This window comes from Natrix helvetica, assembly GCF_964273705.1.
Source record: "Natrix helvetica genome assembly, chromosome: 4".
Lineage (NCBI taxonomy): Eukaryota > Metazoa > Chordata > Lepidosauria > Squamata > Natricidae > Natrix > Natrix helvetica.
This window is the reverse complement of record NC_138550.1, coordinates 101,287,147-101,307,529: the sequence shown is the minus strand read 5'-3', so window position 1 is coordinate 101,307,529 and position 20,383 is coordinate 101,287,147. Positions and strand designations below refer to the sequence as shown.

Here is a 20,383-nt window from a genome sequence, read left to right as displayed (position 1 = left end):
AATGTCTCACTTAACAACAGAAATTTTGGGCTCAATTGTGGTCATAAATCAAGGACTACCTGAATGGAAGTGTAGCTACAAAAGCTGTCAGTTCAGAACACAGGACATATTCTCACAGGCTCAGACATACAATCTACATTCACAAGGGAGAGATGTCATCTGTCACTAAGTGAAGACGGGTGTCACAGCCTTTCCCTATATTTGGGGTATATTTGAGTCCTTTAAACAGACAGAGCTAAAACTGGAAAGGGAAAGGGAAAAAGAGCTGGCTGAATTCAGGATCGGGGTGGGGTTTATTGTCTTACCAGAATATCCAAGAACCTCAGAAAAGCAAGGAGAAGAAAAGATCCTCCATTAAAAGTTATTTCTGAACAAACAGGCAAAAAAGCAAACAGGAACTTTTTTCTACGTGTAATTATTTTAAGTATAATGCTCTTATTTTGCTGTACAAATTTAGAATCAGGATTTGATGTCAATCTGACATCAAAGCTCAAATTGTGAATTATCTTTTTATTTATAATTTTCTTGTGTTCTATATAATATGAATCTCTTGACAGGTAACTTTTTATTTGTTGCAGACCAGTGCCATCTTCTGGTCTATGTGGAGTAGTTATTTCATATTTTCTTGTGGAATTTTATTTACTGTAATTGCTGTCCTGATTAAAGCAACTGCATAATTTATTTGTCTAACAAGCCCCAACAAACAAAAAATACAAACTAAGTAAGACAAGAGGCAAGGTTTGATTTTGTTTATGTTTAGTAAATTTGGTCTATCTCCCAAGGATGCAAGACTAGACACAACTCACAGCTATTTGACCCAGAGATAGCTTTACTGACATTATTTCCACTTTTGAGCTTTTTAACCAGCAGAGAGATATTTCTCTCACATATTGAGATTGGGGGAGGATGACTGGAAGATAAATTGATGGCAGCAACAAATGACAAGATTCAACAAGGAAGTAGACCCAAGAAAGATCACTCAAAGGGCTTCAAGAATGGAGATTTGAGAACCTGTTAAGTTCTTCTCTCCCGCTGTAGAAGATATTTATATAAAGAACTAGTTGCATTGAATATAACTATTTCTATTTATAAAGCTGAATGAATGTAGCAATGATTAAAATGCAGCCTGGAGCAGAGGTCTACTTTATTATGGAAATTTTTGACCATTTAATCTGGGGAACTGCAGATGAAAGCACAGCCTATTAACACTGTGTTTTCTGAGAAAATCAAATGAATAGTAGTTTGGGCTAGTCTAGAAGCAATTACTCTGATTTGCAAATGTAACCTCTGACTTCATTTAAATGTAACCATCTGTGGAGAGAGATATGGAAATGATTTAAAATTAAAATAACATTATTTAGAGCTGGAGCTACAAGAGGAACTCAAAGCACAGTCCATTATTAAAATAACCACTCTGCCTGGAAAATGAGAAACATTAGAAAGCAAATTATGTTTTCTGTAGTATCTAAGGCATGGTAGAGAACTGTACACAAATATCAAGCATCACAGCTTACATTAACTGTGCTACATTTTGAGCTACCAAGTGCTTTATTTTTTTAAAAAAAATACAAATATGCCTGAAGTCAAAAGTAGGCCTTTGAGACTCATATATTTGTAGGAGGACAACTTTAAATCATGGCAATCTCCTTACCTTCCCCTCCTCTTCCTCCTTGCTGTAATTCCAACTCACTTGCCCACCTAATTATGCAAACTGGCTGAAGAAACAGATATGTTTCCGTCACTTATCTTATATACTTACTTTCTTCTGAATGGCTGAATGGAGACACAAGTCCAGGAGAAAAGTTCAAGTAAATGGCTACTATAATGAGAAATAAAAAATATTTTGTATTGACTAAGGAAAAGAGTATCCAGCAGCTCTTCTTATATGATTGCACTACATCAGTTTCAGTTGGTGATTTCCTAAGATGGCAGAAATGAACCTATTCTTGAGGACTTGGCTCAACATAGTTGAGTTTTATTATATTATATAATAAAACATAGTTTTATTATTAGAACTGCGCTTGTTTGATATCAATAAGGGAAGGCAGGATAGCAATAACAGTTAGACTTACAGTATACACCACTTCATAGTGCTTTACCGCTCTCTCTAAGTGGTTTACAGCTCCCAACAATCTGGGTCCTCATTTTATCCACATCAGAAGGATGGAAGGCTGAGCCAATCTTGAGCCTGGTGAGATTTGAACTGCTAAATTGCAGGCAGCCGGCAGTTAGCAGAAGTAGCCTGCAGTATTGCATTCTAACCACTGCGCCACCATGGCTCAATGCCTTCGTATTAAAGAAGGCAATTGTTAGATCTCTTTTGAAGAGGCCTATCCTGAATCCCTTAGTGATAACTATAGACTGGTCTCTGTTGTACCTAATCTGTTTCAACAAAAAGGTTACCTAGACTCCCTTTTGAAGAAATAATGACCAGGAAGCATAATTTAGAATGGAATATAGAGAATTATGCAGTTGAAAATTGGAAGAGCTATGTGCCAAGATTCTATACCATAGTTATATCTATATCAGAACATATTCTGAGAAATGCCAGACTAAAATAAACCAAAATTGAAACTTAAATTGCTGAGAAAAATATTAACCACCACAGATATACTGTAGACATCACTTTGGTAGTGGGAAGTGAGGAAGATTTAAGAAATCTCCTGTTGAAGGTTAAAGCTGAAAGTACAAATGAGACTCAGTACTAAAAAAAAATGTCAATTGCTCATATCAACCCTATGAACATAGTTGTAAATTAGCACAAGAACTGACTTCATCTTCCTCAGCTCAAAGTCCCACAGAGATAACTGGGTCTTTGCAGAAAGATTTTAGTAGATAATAGAATGTTAAAGCGGTGTCAGATCATACTGACAACAAAAGTGTATATAGTTAAAGTTTGGGATTAATAATGGTTCGATACTAGATGAGAATCAGACACCACCAGAGGAGATCCAGTGTAGTGCTTAAGGTGCTGGACTGATACTGGGGAGACCAGTTCTAGTCTACTCACAGCCACAGAAGCCCATTGGTTGACTTTACGCCAGTTACTTTCCCTCAGCTCCACCTATACCACGGGTGTCAAACTTGATTGTGTCACATTATGTATCATGACTTTTTTGCCTTTGCAGAGCTGGTGGGCGTGGTCTACACATGACACATTTGGCCCATGGGCTGTCAGTCTGACAGGCCTAACCTATATGATTGTAAGAGAAAATAGGGAGATGGAAACTTCAGTTCCTGTATACTCTGAACTAAGCTAACAGCATGTTTAACCACTGCATGACCTCGTATTATAAAAACTCAAGATATATAACACGGTATAGATGATATCTGTGAATGCACAGTGAGGTAATGCCAGGTGCAGAGATAAAGAAGAATTCACAGGAAGGGCATTTCATTAAGCTAGTTTCTCATATATCTTGTTTTGCCTATTGTTAGAAAAGCTTTACAAACAGCTCCTTGGCGCAGACATGTCATGGCAGAATACAACATACATACCTGTTGTCTGTCACAAAGAACACTGCGCATTTACTCCTGTAAGTATTTATCTTTAATAAAGCTTGTGAGGATCACAGTGACTTTTCACCTCCTTTTTCTTGGAAATCTTTCATAGATATTAGCTTCTGGAGGACATTTACAGTTGGGCATTAAAAGGCTCCTGAACAAAAGAAGAATACATCCAATACACATACAAATAAATCAAATACTGTATTTTTTGGAGTATAAGACGCACCTCTGCCCCCTAAAAGAAGGTGGAAATGTTGGTGTGTCTTATACACCGAATACAGGCATTTTTGGCCTCCCAAAGCCTCACCCCCGCATTCAATTTTTGCGAAAAATGGGTGGAAAATGGGCCGCTTTTTGCAAAAATGGAGGTGTTTTTCCCTTCCTCCAGCCCCCAGGAGCACTCTGCAGGTGTTAGCAGGGCTGGGGCAAGAGAAAAATGCATTTTTTGCAAAAAATGGGCCACTTTTTGCAAAACTGGAGGCATTTTCCCCTTCCCCAGCCCTGCTGAATCCTGTAGAATGCTCCTGGGGGCCAGGGAGGATAAAAACTTTTTTTCTTACTTACCTCTTCGAAATCTTGTGTGTCTTATAGTCTGGCAAATATGGTAATAATTTAAACAATCCAGTACTAATGATGAAAAGCCAATTTGGCACAATGATTAGATACAATACAGGTAGTCCTCCATTTGCAATAGTTCGTTTAGTAACCGTTCAAAATTACAATGGCACTGAAAAAAATGACTTACAGCCAATTTTCACCTGTATGACTGTTGCAGCATTCCCATGATCACATGAATAAAATTCAGACACTTGGCAACTGACTATTACTGACATTATAAGCAAGAGTTGAGTTTACAAAAACTCAATAAGTTGCTGATAGATAAATCTAGGAAACCAATTGCACAGGGAGCCGGGATCACAAAGTATTGGAAGTGCTATTTGGGGAAAATCTTAATTAAGAAAAGTGAGGAACATGTTGCATGGAGGTACACTAGTAATAGTTGTAAGGGCAAGTATGGACAACCATGCACACTGCTTGTGAAAGGAAAAGGATGGAATACACACCAATTACTTTAAAAAAGAAAATCAAGAACACTTGAAATATTACCAGAATCTGTCTCAGGGGATCACAGAAGATACTAGAAGATACGCATCCATTATTACAACCATATTTGTAAAAGCTTTTTAAGGCAAGCTTCACAGCCAGGTCTGTGGGGGCACTACAACTCCCAGAATTCTCAGATGACACACTGTCCCATTGGAGACCGTGGGAGTTGTAGTCACAGCACAGCCCAAGGAATGGAAGCGTATGTCTTCAAGAAGCGCCGTTGTGCTAAGCTAGCAGCCGAGAGGCAAATTTGTGAAGAAGGGAAAATTTTCTTCACCTCAAAGCCTTTTGCAACGCTCGGGTACATTTGCTTTTAAACAACCACAGGTAGCGCGCCGGAGTGATCAGAAAGACAAAATAAATACAATCAATTAATAGAAATACAATGCAAGAGAAGAACTCACACACACAACTAAAAAGAAGGTGGGAAGGCGAAAGAAAAAGGAACGCGCGAACAGGAGAAGCAGCTCCTGTTATTTCTCCAAGAATAAGGAAGGCGTGAGGAGAGCCGCCGTCTCTTCAACCCTTCATTCTCTCGCCGGCTTCCGATCTGCAGCCCCGCATGTTTGCTCGCTCCTTCCCGGGAAAACCAGCGGCGAGCCTCTTCCCGGTGCCAGCATTGCAAGAGCCGCCTCCTCCTCCTCGGTGTAGCAACGTCTCCGGCTGGCCACCACTGAGCTGCATTGCTGTAAGGAGAGCGCAACGCTCAGGCGCCAGCCAGAGCTGCAGTGCCGACCCGCGAGAGGCAAAGCGAGGTCGGGCGAGGAGCCGCCGGCGGGGAGCGAGGCCCTCTGACCCGCCTTCAAGGCCATGTGCATTCCGTGCCAGCCCGTTCCTAATAAAGCGATGGGGCCGGGAAGCTGCCGCCCGCTTCTTCACGCCCTATAAATATTCAGCCGGCCCCGAAGATCAGCTCGAGTGGCTTGTGGGCTGCCAGACTCCGGCTCAGAAGAGCAGCCGCCGCCTCCTCTTCCTCCGCCACCACCACCGCGGGAAAAACCCGAGGCAGCGCAGTCCGAGCGCCCCTCCGCCCGGCCAAGATGCCCCGAGTAGATGCAGATCTCAAACTGGACTTTAAAGATGTCTTGCTCAGACCTAAGCGGAGCAGCCTCCGAAGCAGAGCAGAGGTGGGGGAAATTTCCAAAGGAGCATGCTTTCTTTTCTTTCTTTTTCCCCCTCTCCCCTTTTCTCTCTCTCTTTTCTCCCCACCCCTTTAAAATGCGGCGTCCGACTTCATGAGATGCAACCCCCCCCCCCGTCTTCTCTTCCTGTTTGCATTTCAGGCTAATGGCTTAATGCCCTTGCCAGCTCTGCCTTTTTTTTTGTTTTTTGTCCCTGATACGAAGTCAAAAAGGTTTCAGAACTTTCCATGCGTATCCCGGCCGGCGAAGTCGGCCCTGTGTAGCAGCTTCTGCTTGGCTTTGCGTTTGTGTGTGTGTATGTGTGTTCCCACCTTTTGCAGATTGCGATCCAAAGGAGAATCCTTAGCAAAGTGTCAAAAACCGTTTCTTCGCTTTACTCGCCGGGCATCGGATGGCATTGCTTCCAAATTTTCAAGAAGCCAGCAGAGATGGTGGGTGGTGGGTGGTGGGTGGGATGGGGGTGGAGGAACCGACAGAAGGAGATCTAGAGTCGGATTGCATTGTGCTCGGAACTGTTTGTGGAGGAAACAAGTGGCATGGCTGATCATTTTGCCGGCAAGAGGAGGGGAGGCTGATTCAAGTTACAAACCCTCCATGAGAGGCCTGGCTTTTCTTGAGAGGAAGCGGGGCGGGAGAGGCGATTTCCTGGGGCCGGCAGATCAGGTGTCTTGAACAGCGAAGGGCGCATAAAGACACACAGCAAAGCGCAGGGGCAGAGGAACTGACAAATGCAATTTAAAAACCATATTTTTGTGCTTAGCAGAAAAGCAAGTCATGTATTGGCTTTTAGCCTTCCAACATTGATCATTTATTTAGTTCTACCCAACGTTTAGTCTTCAAAAGAATGTTGAAGAATCCCTATTTACACAATCAATATCTTTCCAAGGGTAAAGATAAAAAAAGTGAAAATGTCACCTTGGACGTCATAGGAAGCCCCCTGCCTTTTGTCCGTACATCAATATTGTGGAACCAGACTTTGATCATGTAGTTGGAACTGGCCATTCCCAGATGAAGGCTTGTGAAGCAGGTTTTTTTTTTAAAAAAACGCTGGGATTGTGGGACAGGGCATATAGATCATAATTGTCCAACTTTGGGGCTTGTTTGGGCCTCACTGAGTGAAGAGGATTTGTCTTGGGCCCGCATATAAAATATATAGTTAATGTAATAATGTAAAAAGTTAACCATCTTGCGGGGCCACATTACATGCTGTCCAGGGCTGAATGCAGCCTATAGGCCATGGGATGGATATTGCTGGTTTAGATCAGGTGCCTCCAAATTTTAAAACTTGTAGACTTCACCTTCCAGAATTCCTCAACTGTCTGGGGAATTCTGGGAGTTGAAGTCAACAAGTCTTAAAGTTGACAAATTTGGGGACCCCTGGTGTAGATGATTCATGGTCAGAATCCCACTGGAAGTCTGGATTTTCTTGCAGCACCTCTGTTTTGTGCAGCTGAAAAAAGGGGGATGGTTGCGAGTGAAAATGCAGGATTGGCTTCTCTGCCTCTTATTATGCAGATTACTGCAATATCTTGGATTGAAATCAAATGATTTGTATAATTAACAATTATTGCTACGTAGCATTTTTTAATATACATTATAATTTCGAAACAAATTACCACAAGGGGAATTATTTCTGGAATATGGTTTCCATATTGATCCAAAATGACCTATACCAGTGATGGCTAACCTTTTTCTCTTCACATGCCGAAATTGTGCCCACACCTATATTGCAATGCGCCTGCCCGCTGCGCATGCATGCATGATGCCCGCACTTCCCCCTACCCCAGACAGGCACATGATCCCCCCGCACATGCTCATGACACCCCCCCCGCGCGACCTGTTTTGGGCTTAATAGGCCTCCCTGAAGCCTCTTGGGGCCAAAAACAGGCCATGAGGGTGGCGCTGGCCCCCCACTCCCTGTTTTGGTCCTAGCAGGCCTCCCTGAAGCCTCCTGGGACCAAAAACGGGCTGCGGGGAGAGCACTGCACACACACACACACACACACACGCACGCACATGCTACCCCCCACCTGCCACATATCCATGCGCAACCCCTTCCCCTGTGCATACGCACACATCTCCCACATGTGCAGCAGAGACCTAAAAATCAGCTGGCGGGAGGTGCGCTTGCATGCGCAATGGAGCTGGGCTGGGTTCCATGTGCCACCTGTGGCAAGCGTGCCATAGGTTCGCCATCACGGACCTATACTATAGTTTTCTCTCATCTGGAAAAGACTTTGAAAGATCTTCTAGAATTGGAGCCTTTTTAATTGAAGGAGATTGGAGCTAAAAATAATTACAATCCTCCAGGCTATATTTGATAAATTTGCATTCATTTTAAATCTAATCACCACATAATCTTGAGCCTCATTCACACATGCAGGTTGCAAATTAACAATGGCTTCCAGTGAAATAACATTAAATATTTCTTTTGGTATAGTATGACCAACGTAGTATTTACATATGGAGTCCATCTGAGCCTTTGGATTTGAAAGTAGGTCCTGTTGGATTCTATATGATTCACTTAAACGTTGGAATAGAATAACCATCAGCCTGGAACCTGAGCTGCTTTTCTCCTATTTCTGGAAGCATGTTAGGTATTGACTCATGATTCTTTCTGTATTACGACATACAAGATTCTGTCTTGTTCTTAGGATGTATATTGGATTCTGAACTTGCAAAGGTGACCTCCTTCCCATTTGAATATTTCCAGGTAGTCCTCAACTTAAAACCATTTGTTTAGTGACTGTTCAAAGTTACAATGGCACTGGAAAAAATGAGTTTTTCACACGTCCATTGCAGCCCCCCCTGGTCATGTGATCAAAATTTGGACACTTGGCAATTGGTTCATATTCATGACGGTTGCTGTGTCCTGGGGTCATGTGATCATTTTTTGTGATTTTCTGACAGCAAAGTCAGAAAATGGAAATTGTAAGCCAAAGAAATTAAAGGCCTGCAATAATATATATGAAAAGGAAATATAATTAAACGAAGTGTTTACAGCAACGATTTTCACTCTACCTCTTTTTATACTTGCAAACCAGTCTTTCAACTTGGGCATTCGTATATCAAATCAGACACTGTTTTTTTTTTTAAATTTTGTTCTTTCAAGAATTGAGTAGCTGATGAAAAAGTCAATACAGCCCGGTAAAAATATTTTTCACCAGTTCACTTTTGTTAGCCAGGAATTGGAAAGTATGTCTGAATTATAAATCTACCTTTTTTTTTTGTAAGCATGTGATTCTACAGCTCACATTTGCTGACAAGTTTAATTACCTGATTTAAATTTCAGGCTTTTCTCGTGGTCTAGATCAGTTTATTGCTTACATGGGATCCTTCAACAATGTTAGAAACAAATTGGCTGGCTATCTCCTTCCTTGTCATTTTAGGACGCTGAAGCATTTACTATGAGATTTGTAGGTGCTATATTTATGTAGAGAAATAATTATTTAACATGTGTTATCTTAATGCCCTTGCATTTTCTTAACTTTATGACTTAATTCTGCTTTCAGACCCAAAGTAAAAAAGGTGTTGTTTTTACAGGTAGATCTTACACGTACTTTCTTCTTCCGTAACTCCAAGCAAACCTATACAGGGATCCCCATTATCGTAGCAAATATGGACACTGTTGGTACTTTTGAAATGGCACAAGTTATGGCTAAGGTAAGTGTTTCTTAATTCTCTTAATTCTTCATTATCGTCTATAAAAAAAGAAATGAAAATAACATTAGTATTAATTTCAAGTCATTGTAATGATGAAAGAATTTTTCTGAATTTATTTTATTATCAAACAGTCCATTTTTCTCCCTCAAAGAATCCTAGGAACAAGAATTCCCAAGATTTCCCGTGTGAACTTTTAACACTTGCAACGAATTTCATTAGAATTTGATGGTATATACATTATGTGTAGAAATTTTGCTAATCTTAATATAAAATTTAATTTGCATAATTTTATTGTTACAGTTTCCAAGATCAAAACATTGGTTGTCTCTATTATAACTCTTGAAGGACTGCATTGAATGTCAAAACTATATTTATAGTTTTACTATTATGTACAATACAATATAATAGTATAGATAGTATTTCAGGTATACGTGGAAATTGAATTATAATGTACATTTCTAGTTTGCATAATGCATATAGTCCATATTCTCCTATGTAAGCCACAGTCATCTGCTCCTTCCATCCTTCAATTTATATCCTGTTCTTTGATTTATTGATCTCCAAATAATTAGCATTAAAAATATGATGCCACTCAAATAAAATTAAAATAAGTGCATCATACATACAGAAAATTACTTGCAGGCATACATGCATGCTTATCGTATTATACTCTTTCAAGATACAATTATGTGGAGCGTAGAAAAGGAGAAAAAATTACTAAACAAAAGAAATTGAAGGCCTAAAATAATTTTTAAACGAATCATTCACTTTTATATTGAGTCCAATTAATTCTTGACTTTTATATTTGTTTGACCATATCTACTTCTTAAGTAAACTGTTCCTGTTGCAATCAAGTTTTTAATATGTTTCTCTTAAAGAGTTCCAATGCTTGCTCTCTAGGCTGCAATCCTTGCAACTTTATGTATTTATTTATGAAAAATTTTATGACTGCCCAACTCTCCCTCAGTGATTCTTGGGGGGTAACAAGGATAAAAACTAATATAAAACTAATAAAAAGCAATAATCCACACTCCCTTAATGTAAGCCCTTTAAACAGTATTTTCTTTTCATATTTTGTAATAATAATAATTCTCTCGTGTGCCTTTTTCCTCACGCACGACTTCTTCTGCTTTATCGTTTCACCCAACAACTTTTCTTTCATACTGTCTATTTACCTCATGCATGTGTCGTAGCCTGTACCAGTTCTTAGATAAGAAAAGCACTTTTTTCAGAGTCATGTTCTTTATTGGTTTCTTACTATAAGTACTAAATTGTTATAAAGTGTTGCAGGCTTAGCATCCAATCCCATAATGTTTGAATTCAAGTAAAGTTTGCAAATAATTCTACTGTTGTGGAAATTTATTGCAATTACTGATGAACAGAATTCACATTTCAGTTTCTTGAATCTGGAGGACTATTGACCTTGAAAGGAGCATTCAGGCAAAGGTTTTAGTTCCTCGTTGTCACTTTCACATATAATCTAGCATCTCTGCATAGTTTTCTATTTCAGTTTTGAGTTCACACTTTCCTATCGTTTAAACAAGAACCCTTCATGTATTTGCAATGACGTCATGGATCTTTGTTTTGTATGTGTGTGTGCATGTGTCTACATCAAACAGTGTAATTATAGCATATTTGTTTGTTTTTCTAGTACACCATGTTTACTGCAATACACAAGCATTACTCTCTAGAACAGTGGAAGCTGTTTGCAAGTGATCACCCAGAATGCATAGAGGTACCTTTTTTTAACAAAGTTAAATATTATACTGCATTTTCTGAAACATTAGAAAAACTGATATGCCATGTACTGTTTGCTAGAGAATGGTTTATAAAAGCATATGCTTCCAAAAAATACTAAACCAATAGGATGCATGGTATTCAGAGTTGGGTTTCACATAATTTTACCACCGGTTCGTTGCACACTGAAACTGTGTGTGCGAGCACCCTCCGTGCATGTGCTTTGCTCATGTGCACGGCTTGCACGCATGCACACGGCTTAGAAAACGTGGCTAAACAGGACAGCGTAGAGCCAGGACGGGTGGGTGGAAGTCGCCACTATCAGTTCTCCTGAACCAGTCCGAACCAGCTGAATACCACCGCTCATGGCATTTTATTAGAAGCACCCAGTGTTATGGGTATAGTGATGCTTGCAGAAATTGGAGTGCACGTGTGGATGTAGGGAGGCTGTCCAATAACAAAATAACTGGCTGAGGAATTCTGGGAGTTGTCCTCCAGACTTAAACTTGCCAAGGTTGGAGACCCCTGCACGAGAACACAAACAAATGAGCCTATCCTCACCATCATACCTAGCACAGCTGGATACTCTGGATACACAACAGCTCGTGCTTCCAAACAAAGTGGTGAACTAGAATTATCGGCCATATTTATTTTCTACAAATATATTTAGAATTGAAATGAAGCCTTGAGGCATTCTTAAAAAGCGAAAGGGTAGACGTTTAATAGTATGGCAACATCTTGCTGGTAATTACTTTTAATTAAAATAATACGTAAAGATAAATGGGACTGACAAAGAGCTTGAACGGCAGAAGAGGTTGTGTTTATAGGTACTTTGGTACTCAGGCATCGTTTTGGTTTTATTATATTTTTATTTCCACACCATTCTAGCTAATGCATCCCGGAAGATCAAGGGTATAATGTATAATATAATTAAAATTAATATTTTAGAACACTGGAAAGATGTGTGCATATCTAAATGTACATTTATAAATTTATGATTATGTTGTACAATTCTTTTCATGTGTCTTTACAAGTAAAATCACTCTGAAAAAGACTGTTTCGGGTCTTATCTTAGTCCGAACAGTGTGGAACAGCAAAACGTTAATGGAATGTAAAAACTGAGTTTAAATTATTAAAGATTTGGAGCGCTTTGGTATTTGGTAAGTGGGATTTTCCCGTAATGGGATTTTCCCATGTATTTTACCAGGAAACGTGGATAAGGTAGGCAGGAAAAGTCAATGATGTCCTAAGCATACCAAAGCGCTCCAAATCTGTTGGCGATGTCCATTTTGCTGTACGAGTTCAGGGGGAGCTAACCCTAACCCTAAGTGGGATTTTCCCCTAATGCAGTGCTTCTCAATTATTTTCTGTCATGCCCCCCCCTAGGAAGAAGAAAACATTTCGCGCCCCCTGCACGACTGTAAATAGTATCATTTGTCTATAAAATTGTTATAAGTACACCTCTGCATAACACTGTATCCTTATTAACGTATAAGAGAATAAAAAAAGAAAGAAATGTGGATCAATTTACAACAAAGAATAGCTTTATTAACTGTAGCAGAAAAGATTTAAAGGAGCACAGGATTTAAAGGAACACAATATTAAAAAAAACTTTAACCTGCAAAACAAAAATATATAAAATAATTTGAGCTGAGCCCCCCTTTACGGAGCCTCGCGCCCCCCCTGGGGGGCCCGCCCCACTATTTGAGAAGCACTGCCCTAACCCTAAGTGGGATATTCCCCTAATGGGATTTTGCCATGTATTTTACCAGGAAACGTGCATAAGGTACGCAGGAAAAGTCGGTGCCATCCTAAGCATACCAAAGCGCTCCAAATCTGTTGGCGATGTCCATTTTGCTGTACGAGTTCAGGGGGAGCTAACCCTAACCCTAAGTGGGATTTTCCCCTAATGGGATTTTCCCATGTATTTTGCCAGGAAACATGGATAAGGTAGGCAGGAAAAGTCAATGATGTCCTAAGCATACCAAAGCGCTACAAATCTGTTGGCGATGTCCATTTTGCTGTACGAGTTCAGGGGGAGCTAACCCTAAACCTAAGTGGGATTTTCCCCTAATGGGATTTTCCCATGTATTTTACCAGGAAATGTGGATAAGGTACTCAGGAAAAGTCGGTGCCCTCCTAAGCATACCAAAGCGCTCCAAATCTGTTGGCGATGTCCATTTTGCTGTACGAGTTCAGGGGGAGCTAACCCTAACCCTAAGTGGGATTTTCCCCTAATGGAATTTTCCCATTTATTTTACCAGGAAACGTGGATAAGGTAGGCAGCAAAAGTCAATGATGTCCTAAGCATAACAAAGTGCTCCAAATCTGTTGGCGATGTCCATTTTACTGTACGAGTTCAGGGGGAGCTAACCCTAACCCTAAGTGGGATTTTCCCCTAATGGGATTTTCCCATGTATTTTACCAGGAAACGTGGATAAGGTAGGCAGGAAAAGTCAATGATGTCCTAAGCATAACAAAGTGCTCCAAATCTGTTGGCGATGTCCATTTTGCTGTACGAGTTCAGGAGGAGCTAACCCTAACCCTAAGTGGGATTTTCCCCTAATGGGATTTTGCCATGTATTTTACCAGGAAACGTGGATAAGGTTGGCAGGAAAAGTCAATGATGTTTCCTGGTAAAATACATGGGAACCCTAACCCTAAGTAGGTTTTTTCCCTTAATGGGATTCATTAAGGGAAAAAACCTACTTAGGGTTAGGGTTAGCTCCCCCTAAACCCGTACAGCAAAATTGATATCGCCAACAGATTTAGAGCACTTTGGTATGCTTAGGACATCATTGACTTATCCTGCCTACCTTATCCACGTTTCCTGGTAAAATGCATGGGATACCAAAGCGCTCCAAATCTGTTGGCGATGTCCATTTTGCTGTACGAGTTCAGGGGGAGCTAACCCTAACCCTAAGTGGGATTTTCCCCTAATGGGATTTTCCCATGTATTTTACCAGGAAACGTGGATAAGGTAGGCAGGAAAAGTCAATGATGTCCTAAGCATACCAAAGCGCTCCAAATCTGTTGGCGATGTCCATTTTGCTGTACGAGTTCAGGGGGAGCTAACCCTAACCCTAAGTGGGATTTTCCCCTAATGGGATTTTCCCATGTATTTTACCAGGAAACGTGGATAAGGTAGGCAGAAAAAGTCAATGATGTTTCCTGGTAAAATACATGGGAAAATCCCATTAATGGAAAAAACCTACTTAGGGTTAGGGTTAGCTCCCCCTGAACTCGTACAGCAAAATTGATATCGCCAACAGATTTGGAGCGCTTTGGTATGCTTAGGACATCATTGACTTTTCCTGCCTACATTATCCACGTTTCCTGGTAAAATACATGGGAAAATCCCATTAGGGGAAAAACCTACTTAGAGTTAGGGTTAGCTCCCCCTGAACTCATAAAGCAATATTGATATCGCCAACAGATTTGGAGCGCTTTGGTATGCTTAGGAGGGCACCGACTTTTCCTGCGTACCTTATCCACGTTTCCTGCTCAAATTCATGGGAAAATCCCATTAGGGGAAAAACCTACTTAGGGTTAGGGTTAGCTCCCCCTGAACTCGTACAGCAAAATTGATGTCGCCAACAGATTTGGAGCGCTTTGGTATGTTTAGGAGGGTAGCGACTTTTCCTGTCTACTTTATCCACGTTTCCTAGTATAATACATGGGAAAATCCCATTAGGGGAAAATCCCACTTAGGGTTAGGGTTAGCTCCCCCTGAACTCGTACAGCAAAATTGATGTCGCCAACAGATTTGGAGCGCTTTGGTATGTTTAGGAGGGTAGCGACTTTTCCTGTCTACTTTATCCACGTTTCCTAGTATAATACATGGGAAAATCCCATTAGGGGAAAAACCTACTTAGGGTTAGGGTTAGCTCCCCCTGAACTCGTACAGCAAAATTGATATCGCCAACAGATTTGGAGCGCTTTGGTATGTTTAGGAGGGTAGCGACTTTTCCTGTCTACTTTATCCACGTTTCCTAGTATAATACATGGGAAAATCCCATTAGGGGAAAATCCCACTTAGGGTTAGGGTTAGCTCCCCCTGAACTCGTACAGCAAAATGGACATCGCCAACAGATTTGGAGCGCTTTGGTATGCTTAGGACATCATTGACTTTTCCTGCCTACCTTATCCACGTTTCCTGGTAAAATACATGGGAAAATCCCATTAGGGGAAAATCCCACTTATGGTTAGGGTTAGCTCCCCCTGAACTCGTACAGCAAAATGGACATCGCCAACAGATTTGGAGCGCTTTGGTATGCTTAGGAGGGCACCGACTTTTCCTGTCTACTTTATCCACGTTTCCTGGTAAAATACATGGGAAAATCCCATTAGGGGAAAATCCCACTTACCAAATACCAAAGCGCTCCAAATCTGTTGGCGATATCAATTTTGCTGTACGAGTTCAGGGGGAGCTAACCCTAACCCTAAGTAGGTTTTTTCCCCAATGGGATTTTCCCATGCATTTTACCAGGAAACGTGGATAAGGTAGGCAGGATAAGTCAATGATGTCCTAAGCATACCAAAGCGCTCCAAATCTGTTGGCGATGTCCATTTTGCTGTACGAATTCAGGGGGAGCTAACCCTAACCCTAAGTGGGATTTTCCCCTAATGGGATTTTCCCATGTATTATACTAGGAAACGTGGATAAAGTCGACAGGAAAAGTCGCTACCCTCCTAAACATACCAAAGCGCTCCAAATCTGTTGGCGATATCAATTTTGCTGTACGAGTTCAGGGGGAGCTAACCCTAACCCTAAGTAGTTTTTTCCCCTAATGGGATTTTCCCATGAATTTGAGCAGGAAACGTGGATAAGGTACGCAGGAAAAGTCGGTGCCCTCCTAAGCATAACAAAGCGCTCCAAATCTGTTGGCGATATCAATATTGCTTTATGAGTTCAGGGGGAGCTAACCCTAACTCTAAGTAGGTTTTTCCCCTAATGGGATTTTCCCATGAATTTGAGCAGGAAACGTGGATAAGGTAGGCAGGAAAAGTCAATGATGTCCTAAGCATAACAAAGTGCTCCAAATCTGTTGGCGATGTCCATTTTGCTGTACGAGTTCAGGGGGAGCTAACCCTAACCCTAAGTGGGATTTTCCCCTAATGGGATTTTCCCATGTATTTGAGCAGGAAACAGGAAAAGTCAATGATGTCCTAAGCATAACAAAGTGCTCCAAATCTGTTGGCGATGTCCATTTTGCTGTACGAGTTCAGGGGGAGCTAACCTTAACCCTAAGTGGGATTTTCCCCTAATGGGATTTTCCCATGTATTTTACCAGGAAACGTGGATAAGGTAGGCAGGAAAAGTCCGTGCCCTCCTAAGCACACCAAAGCGCTCCAAATCTGTTGGCGATGTCCATTTTGCTGTAGGAGTTCAGGGGGAGCTAACCCTAACCCTAAGTGGGATTTTCCCCTAATGGGATTTTCCCATGTATTTTACCAGGAAACGTGGATAAGGTAGGCAGGAAAAGTCGGTGCCCTCCTAAGCATACCAAAGCGCTCCAAATCTGTTGGCGATGTCCATTTTGCTGTACGAGTTCAGGGGGAGCTAACCCTAACCCTAAGTGGGATTTTCCCCTAATGGGATTTTCCCATGTATTTTACCAGGAAACGTGGATAAGGTAGGCAGGAAAAGTCGGTGCCCTCCTAAGCATACCAAAGCGTTCCAAATCTGTTGGCGATGTCCATTTTGCTAACCCTAACTCTAAGTAGGTTTTTCCCCTAATGGGATTTTCCCATGAATTTGAGCAGGAAACGTGGATAAGGTAGGCAGGAAAAGTCAATGATGTCCTAAGCATACCAAAGCGCTCCAAATCTGTTGGCGATGTCCATTTTGCTGTACGAGTTCAGGGGGAGCTAACCCTAACCCTGAGTGGGATTTTCCCCTAATGGGATTTTCCCATGTATTTTACCAGGAAACGTGGATAAGGTAGGCAGGAAAAGTCCGTGCCCTCCTAAGCACACCAAAGCGCTCCAAATCTGTTGGCGATGTCTATTTTGCTGTACGAGTTCAGGGGGAGCTAACCCTAACCCTAAGTGGGATTTTCCCCTAATGGGATTTTCCATGTATTTTACCAGGAAACGTGGATAAGGTAGGCAGGAAAAGTCAATGATGTCCTAAGCATAACAAAGTGCTCCAAATCTGTTGGCGATGTCCATTTTGCTGTACAAGTTCAGGGGGAGCTAACCCTAACCCTAAGTGGGATTTTCCCCTAATGGGATTTTCCCATGTATTTTACCAGGAAACGTGGATAAGGTAGGCAGGAAAAGTTGGTGCCCTCCTAAGCATACCAAAGCGCTCCAAATCTGTTGGCGATGTCCATTTTGCTGTTCGAGTTCAGGAGGAGCTAACCCTAACCCTAAGTGGGATTTTCCCGTAATGGGATTTTCCCATGTATTTTACCAGGAAACGTGGATAAGGTAGGCAGGAAAAGTCGGTGTCCTCCTAAGCATACCAAAGCGCTCCAAATCTGTTGGAGATGTCCATTTTGCTGTACGAGTTCAGGGGGAGCTAACCTTAACCCTAAGTGGGATTTTCCCCTAATGGGATTTTCCCATGTATTTTACCAGGAAACGTGGATAAGGTAGGCAGGAAAAGTCAATGATATCCTAAGCATACCAAAGCGCTCCAAATCTGTTGGCGATGTCCATTTTGCTGTACGAGTTCAGGGGGAGCTAACCCTAACCCTAAGTGGGATTTTCCCCTAATGGGATTTTCCCATGTATTATACTAGGAAACGTGGATAAAGTCGACAGGAAAAGTCGCTACCCTCCTAAGCATAACAAAGCGCTCCAAATCTGTTGGCGATATCAACATTGCTTTATGAGTTCAGGGGGAGCTAACCCTAACTCTAAGTAGGTTTTTCCCCTAATGGGATTTTCCCATGAATTTGAGCAGGAAACGTGGATAAGGTAGGTAGGAAAAGTCAATGATGTCCTAAGCATAACAAAGTGCTCCAAATCTGTTGGCGATGTCCATTTTGCTGTACGAGTTCAGGGGGAGCTAACCCTAACCCTAAGTGGGATTTTCCCCTAATGGGATTTTCCCATGTATTTGAGCAGGAAACAGGAAAAGTCAATGATGTCCTAAGCATAACAAAGTGCTCCAAATCTGTTGGCGATGTCCATTTTGCTGTACGAGTTCAGGGGGAGCTAACCCTAACCCTAAGTAGTTTTTTCCCCTAATGGGATTTTCCCATGAATTTGAGCAGGAAACGTGGATAAGGTACGCAGGAAAAGTCGGTGCCCTCCTAAGCATAACAAAGCGCTCCAAATCTGTTGGCGATATCAATATTGCTTTATGAGTTCAGGGGGAGCTAACCCTAACTCTAAGTAGGTTTTTCCCCTAATGGGATTTTCCCATGAATTTGAGCAGGAAACGTGGATAAGGTAGGCAGGAAAAGTCAATGATGTCCTAAGCATAACAAAGTGCTCCAAATCTGTTGGCGATGTCCATTTTGCTGTACGAGTTCAGGGGGAGCTAACCCTAACCCTAAGTGGGATTTTCCCCTAATGGGATTTTCCCATGTATTTGAGCAGGAAACAGGAAAAGTCAATGATGTCCTAAGCATAACAAAGTGCTCCAAATCTGTTGGCGATGTCCATTTTGCTGTACGAGTTCAGGGGGAGCTAACCTTAACCCTAAGTGGGATTTTCCCCTAATGGGATTTTCCCATGTATTTTACCAGGAAACGTGGATAAGGTAGGCAGGAAAAGTCCGTGCCCTCCTAAGCACACCAAAGCGCTCCAAATCTGTTGGCGATGTCCATTTTGCTGTAGGAGTTCAGGGGGAGCTAACCCTAACCCTAAGTGGGATTTTCCCCTAATGGGATTTTCCCATGTATTTTACCAGGAAACGTGGATAAGGTAGGCAGGAAAAGTCGGTGCCCTCCTAAGCATACCAAAGCGCTCCAAATCTGTTGGCGATGTCCATTTTGCTGTACGAGTTCAGGGGGAGCTAACCCTAACCCTAAGTGGGATTTTCCCCTAATGGGATTTTCCCATGTATTTTACCAGGAAACGTGGATAAGGTAGGCAGGAAAAGTCGGTGCCCTCCTAAGCATACCAAAGCGTTCCAAATCTGTTGGCGATGTCCATTTTGCTAACCCTAACTCTAAGTAGGTTTTTCCCCTAATGGGATTTTCCCATGAATTTGAGCAGGAAACGTGGATAAGGTAGGCAGGAAAAGTCAATGATGTCCTAAGCATACTAAAGCGCTCCAAATCTGTTGGCGATGTCCATTTTGCTGTACGAGTTCAGGGGGAGCTAACCCTAACCCTAAGTGGGATTTTCCCCTAATGGGATTTTCCCATGTATTTTACCAGGAAACGTGGATAAGGTAGGCAGGAAAAGTCCGTGCCCTCCTAAGCACACCAAAGCGCTCCAAATCTGTTGGCGATGTCTATTTTGCTGTACGAGTTCAGGGGGAGCTAACCCTAACCCTAAGTGGGATTTTCCCCTAATGGGATTTTCCATGTATTTTACCAGGAAACGTGGATAAGGTAGGCAGGAAAAGTCAATGATGTCCTAAGCATAACAAAGTGCTCCAAATCTGTTGGCGATGTCCATTTTGCTGTACAAGTTCAGGGGGAGCTAACCCTAACCCTAAGTGGGATTTTCCCCTAATGGGATTTTCCCATGTATTTTACCAGGAAACGTGGATAAGGTAGGCAGGAAAAGTTGGTGCCCTCCTAAGCATACCAAAGCGCTCCAAATCTGTTGGCGATGTCCATTTTGCTGTTCGAGTTCAGGAGGAGCTAACCCTAACCCTAAGTGGGATTTTCCCGTAATGGGATTTTCCCATGTATTTTACCAGGAAACGTGGATAAGGTAGGCAGGAAAAGTCAATGATATCCTAAGCATACCAAAGCGCTCCAAATCTGTTGGCGATGTCCATTTTGCTGTACGAGTTCAGGGGGAGCTAACCCTAACCCTAAGTGGGATTTTCCCCTAATGGGATTTTCCCATGTATTATACTAGGAAACGTGGATAAAGTCGACAGGAAAAGTCGCTACCCTCCTAAGCATAACAAAGCGCTCCAAATCTGTTGGCGATATCAACATTGCTTTATGAGTTCAGGGGGAGCTAACCCTAACTCTAAGTAGGTTTTTCCCCTAATGGGATTTTCCCATGAATTTGAGCAGGAAACGTGGATAAGGTAGGTAGGAAAAGTCAATGATGTCCTAAGCATAACAAAGTGCTCCAAATCTGTT

The 20,383-nt window shown here is 41.8% G+C and overlaps 1 protein-coding gene across 3 annotated transcripts in view; it reads left to right on the top strand.

Moving 5' to 3' along the window:
* The first annotated feature begins 3,502 nt into the window (after positions 1 to 3,502).
* GMPR (guanosine monophosphate reductase) overlaps positions 3,503 to 20,383 on the top strand; it is a 181,843-nt gene continuing 164,962 nt past the window's right edge. Inside the window, exons 1-3 of one of the 3 annotated variants that reach the window (XM_081951389.1) lie at positions 3,505 to 5,741; positions 9,300 to 9,419; positions 11,071 to 11,154. In XM_081951389.1, the coding sequence (XP_081807515.1) occupies positions 5,655 to 5,741; positions 9,300 to 9,419; positions 11,071 to 11,154 (291 nt within the window). In that variant the 5' untranslated portion in view covers positions 3,505 to 5,654. Of the gene's footprint in view, positions 5,742 to 9,299; positions 9,420 to 11,070; positions 11,155 to 20,383 lie in introns of all 3 variants that reach the window. The other 2 variants (XM_081951391.1, XM_081951390.1) reach the window with 2 other exon arrangements.